The 5,917-nt window shown below is 37.8% G+C and overlaps 1 protein-coding gene across 1 annotated transcript; it reads left to right on the top strand.

Moving 5' to 3' along the window:
* The first annotated feature begins 2,923 nt into the window (after positions 1-2,923).
* LOC130050474 (uncharacterized protein K02A2.6-like) lies at positions 2,924-4,864 on the top strand. The gene has a single exon (XM_056150660.1). It carries the CDS (start codon positions 2,924-2,926, stop codon positions 4,862-4,864), a length of 1,941 nt encoding a protein of 646 aa, XP_056006635.1.
* Positions 4,865-5,917: the final 1,053 nt, after the last annotated feature.

Below are 5,917 nucleotides of genomic sequence, written 5' to 3'. Positions count from 1 at the left end.
TGGGATCAAGTGGCCCCATAACCTGGTGGTCTCCCCACCCTGCATACAAAGCGGGGGTGGTGGCTCAAAGTAACAAGTGTGTAGTTGTGCAAATATGGTAACAATCGTGGGTCATGGCCTGTCAGGGCTGGTCCCACCTCCACCTCGTTCAAGCACTTGTGCTTACACTCGGTCTCCTTTGTGCCCATACTGTCTTGGTACAATTGTATGTATCCCCCTGTCCCTCACAAAAAATTGCGGCCTTTTCATCCACTTACAAACCTGGTTCCATTCCATATGTTGTATCGTGTAAATTGTGCTGTTGTATCTTTTGAAGCATCAATAAAGTCATGTTCATATTTACAGGTGTTATCATTTCAAGGCATGAAAACGTTTAGAGGACATATTTTGGTCCCCCAAACTAATTCAGTGGCGGATTTAAGGGGGGCGCAGCCGGCGCGCGCCCCCCTGAAATTTCAAATTTAAGGTAAATCGTGGTATCTTGTTTAGAAAAATGTACTAAACGATAAAAAAACCAATAATTTCTTCCACTCCTGGAGAAATAAATAACAAAATCTTTTGATTTCTTAAAATACTTTAAAATTTGCGTCATTTTTATTAATTTCACCTTATAAAAAATGATAGAAAATAATACAAATGACTAAATGGGAGACATATTTCAAGCTCTATAAAACCTGTAAAATCCAGGATCGAGCTTCCGGGGGCTTCGCCCCCTGGGGGCCTCAAGGCGGCCCCCAGACCCCCTGCCTCGTAAAGTGGCGCCCCCCGTAACCACAATTTCTTGATCCTCCCCTGTAATTTGCTTTTTTTCATTTCTTCGGACTTAATTTGTGTAGAAATCAAATTATTTTGAAAAGTCCCCGATCAATGCTCTCATTTTTTTTCTCTTTCGGATTGTTTCCCTTTGCCCATGTTCATTTCATGTCTTGGCTCTTGCAAGGCAATCTCTCACCAGAGGGCGTATTACGCTCCGCGACAACACCTCTCAATCTCTACCCAGAGTTGTCGTTCCTTGCTTTCACTTACACCTGTTAACGTCTCAAAATAAGCAATGTTATTCCACATGTAAATCCACTTTTTTACGGCTAATAAAACTAAGAACTATTTTATGAAATATCTGGAAAATGCAGGACAAACAACTATTTGTATATTTTTTTCCATTACTATATATTCTTCATGTACCTATCTATAGGCCTGGTGCAATAGAACTACCCAATATCTACGTTTCAACCCAAATCAATGCTTCTTGTGTCACAAATAGACTTGACATCTGCTCAATATTTATTTATTTACGTATATTTTTGTAACTGAAGTCAAAACCATACTTTATTTGAGCATACGTGCCATTATACAAAAATCTTGTAAAACCCGTGAGACGTTTACAGAGATGTAAGTGAGTGTAAGGAACGAAAACTCTGGGTAGAGATTGCAACACCTCTGTCAACGTCTGAATGTCACGATTCTTGGCAAAACTTATTTCTACCTATTGCATAATATAAAATCTTACAGTAAGTTCACAAAAACAACGAATTCCATGATTATTCTAGTATTATTGGATGAATGAATAATGAATGAATATTTATATAAAACCTTTTAATTCGCTCAGGTGTCTCATATTTACCAGCTTCTGCGTTTATAAAATTCAGACAAGTATTTGATTTGCTTAGATATGATCATTACAGTTTGATATGCTAAGTTAGTTTTAGTACGTTTTGATATGATTTTTAGACGTTGACAGAGGTATTAGTGGAGCATAGCGGGAACGATAACTCTGGGTAGAGATTGCTTGCAAGGAGCTGAGGAGGAAAGTTCCCGGATGCAGACATTATGGCAGGTGGATGCATGTTAGTCAACTTAGGCCGAGTGCAAAATCATTTTGCCGTCGATGGTTTTACATGTGAGAATTATGGTTTCTTGGATCAGTCATTCGAAGTAGATATCAAATATCTATGAACTGAGTGATATATTATTGTTTACGAAAATTTCAGAAGAAATGGATATTGATCTAAGTTTATTATATCTTTGACATTTCAAGCATTCCTCGGGTAAAGTGTGTCATCTTAAAGTTAAAATTTGTGACTATGCAAAATTACGATGCTTTATATTACAAAATTGATATTTCACTGGTTTGTTTGTTTGTTTACATAAAAAGACTCGAGTCTTTGTTTACATAACACAGATTTTAGGCTGAAATATTGCTTTTATTCTTGGATTCAGTAGGTCAAAATGTTGGCTGACAACATTAAATGAGTTAAATTTTTGATGTTTCACATCAAAAATAAAAAGTACTTTGTTGAAAAATCGTGAACCAGTCTCTTTAAAATTATTTTGGTATGTGAATGTTCAAAATATGAAAAAACAATTGACGGAACTAAATCCCATGAGAAGTGGTACCCAACTTATCGGGTACTTTATTTCAACTAATATAAGAAAACAGAGGGGGTGTAACATAAAACATAAAATGCATGTACTTTTGCTTAATCTTTATTTCTAAAAAAATTTGAACTACATGTATATGTAAAAACAAATTATACAAAAGTACATTCAAAGTAAACAGGTTTTGTAACTCTCGTTCTGTCAAACATACTGACGTCAGCACTAATGTACATAGAGATGTAGTGCAAAATAATTTGTGTTGATATTATGTATCTTAATTATGTTCATTATGTGTTTCCATAGTTTAGTGCAATGCACGCATGCGCAGTTCTATATAAATCTGTTTTCCTGTGAAGTCTGTGTTGTATGCTCGTGTACTAAAGTGTCCGTTCTGGCCGTTATCAACATGGTGGCAGCGGTGCAAAAAGTGTCACAGGATCTGGAACATTTATTTCTTTGAGTTTCCTGAAGAAAAACTGTATGTATGTGTGATTATTTGAAAATAATTATAGTTGTACCACTCCACGTTTGACCGCATTGTGAAAGTATGGCACCCCCTGAGGATAATGAAGTTCCTGCTCAAGCAAATGCATGTGCTTTGATAAATCCTAATTTAAGATTACCACCGGAATTAAACCTTCTCACTGGTAATATAGCGGAGAATTATAAATCATGGAAGCGACAAGTGGAAATTTACCTGATTGCTAGCGGTACGACGAAACTACCGGAGGAAATTCAGACGGCGACGATTATCAATTGTGGAGGTGAGAGACTTCTTAAAATTTATGATCATTTTGAGTGGACACAAGATGAAGATAAAAACAAGCCTGGTGATGTATTTAGCAAGATCGAACAGTACTGTAATCCTCGTAGAAATGAAGTGGCAGAATCGCACAAATTCTGGAGTACCAAGTATGTGGAACCTTTTGACCAGTTTCTTACCGAGTTAAGAATAAAAGCGGCATCATGTAATTTCAAAGAAGAGGATCGAATGATTAGAGACAAGATTGTATTCAGTTGCTCAGGAAAAATGCAACAGCTTCTTCTTAGGGATGATGACTTGGACCTTAAGAAAACAATCAAAATTTGTCAGTCTTATGAACAAGCGAATAGACAAGCAGAAGAAATGAAGAAGGAAAACCAGTCTAGTGTACATAAAGTTAGTGAGCATCAAACTCCAAGAAACAGAAAAAGTACAAACAAGTTCCCTTACAAGAAAACAGCACAAAGTACACCACAAGACAGAGGAGAGAAAATGTGCAAATTTTGTGGAAACAAACATGTCTGGAAGAAAGAATTATGTCCGGCATGGGGAAAAACTTGTAATAAATGTCATGGACGAAATCATTTCAGTGTGAAATGCAAGAAAGTGCACCTGGTAGAGAGAAATCGGTATGACGAGTCATCTGATGAAGATGAACACTGGCTGAATGCTGTGAACTCGCTGAACTGTAATAATAATTCATTAACGGCAGTTATGAATGTGAACAATTGTGACGTACGTTTCCAATTGGACAGTGGTGCACAAACCAATACGATCCAAAAGAAGTATGTTCGAAAGGAACAAGTTCGTCCGTCCTCATCGACTCTGCGCGTGTATGATGCAGCACCTTTGAAAACTTTAGGAGAAGTAGACCTGTGTGTTACAAACCCAAAATCTGGAGAAGTGGTGAATGTGACATTTGCAGTTGTAAGCAATAAACTTCAGAGTTTATTAGGACTTGATGTTATAAAGAAAATGAATCTCATCACAGTGAATGGTGAAAAGTTTATCTGGAAGCTGAATACCACATCTAAATCAGAATTAGGTGACCTTGGAGAAGCTACACTTGTAATAGATAGCCAGATCCAACCAAAAACTCTCCCATGTAGAAAACTCCCTCTCGCTATCAAAGACCGTGTGAAAGCAGAACTTGACAGTCTAGTTGACAGAGGAATCCTTATTCCAGTTACAACACCTACAAAATGGGTAAATCAGATGGCAGTAGTACACAAAGCCAATGGCAAATTGAGGATTTGTCTTGATCCACAAGCTTTAAATTCAGCATTATTGCGTGAACACTATAAACTACCTGTACTTGATGATGTGCTACCCAAGCTACAAAATGCAAAGCTGTTTAGCAAGTTAGATGTAAAAGAGGCATACTGGCATGTTAAGTTGGATAATGAATCCAGTTTATTGACAACCATGATCACCCCATTTGGTCGATACAGATGGCAGAGACTCCCATTTGGATTAAAAGTTTCTAGTGAAATTTTTCAGAGAAAGTTGACTGAAGCTCTGGGTGATATTGAAGGTGTTTTTACCATAGCGGACGATATCATTGTTACTGGATGTGGAGATACTATTCCAGAAGCTGAAAGAGACAACAAGGAAAAACTGAAACTCCTGTACTCAAGATGTAATGAAGCAAAGATCATCCTGAATGACGAAAAAAAAAGAAATCGGACTCCAAGAAATTACTTTTCATGGGCACAAAGTAACTAGCAATGGAGTGAAAGCAGACGATGGAAAAGTGAAAGCCATTGTCGACATGCCTAGACCAACTGATGTGTCAGGTGTAAGAAGATTTTGTGGTATGGTGCAGTACATGGCCAAATTTATACCGAGCTTATCCACAACTCTGGAACCACTTAGAAAACTCACACGCAAAGACACTCACTGGAAGTGGACTGACAAGTGTGAAAAGGCATTTACTGATATCAAGATACAGCTAACCTGTACTCCTATTCTAGCCTACTACAATCCTGATCTGGAATTGACTGTACAAACAGACAGCAGTAAAGATGGTCTTGGAGCTGTTCTTTTACAAGGTGGAAAGCCAATTGAATACGCTTCGCGCTCGCTCTCTTCGTCACAACGAAAATGGGCTCAAATCGAGAAAGAGGCCTTATCCATTCTATTCGGACTGGAAAAGTTTGACCAGTACACCTATGGAAGAAAAGTGATTATTGAGAATGACCACAAACCTCTAGAAGTTATTCTGAAAAAGCCCTTATCAGCTGCTCCACGTAGACTACAGGATATCATGATGAAATTGAACAGATACGATATTACTTTCAAGTTCATCAAAGGTGAAGACCTTGTCATTGCAGACGCATTGAGCAGAGCAACAGTAGAAGATCCAGATGATCGCCCACGAATTATGAATGTATGTTTTGATCCAGATATATCAGATGTTCGTCTTGAAGAGATTAGCAAGGCAACAGAAAAGGATCCTGAATTGCAAAGTTTAATTGCATACATCACTACTGGATGGCCAGAGAGAAAGAATTTGGTAGAGGAACCAGTGAAACATTATTATGACTTACGAGATACATTGAGTGTCCATAATGACATTATCGTTAAGGGAGAAGCCATAGTGATTCCGAAATCTCTTAGATCTGATGTTAAGTGTCGACTTCACTCAGCTCACCTTGGCTATGATTCTATGATTCGACGTGCTCGTGGAACAGTATTTTGGCCAAACATGCAAAGTGACATAAAACAGATTGCTGAAAACTGTTATGCCTGTCAGCAGATGAAAGCTAGACCAACAAA

This window comes from Ostrea edulis, chromosome 9 (genome assembly GCF_947568905.1).
Source record: "Ostrea edulis chromosome 9, xbOstEdul1.1, whole genome shotgun sequence".
Taxonomy (NCBI): Eukaryota; Metazoa; Mollusca; class Bivalvia; order Ostreida; family Ostreidae; genus Ostrea; species Ostrea edulis.
This window is presented reverse-complemented; position numbering and strand designations above follow the sequence as displayed.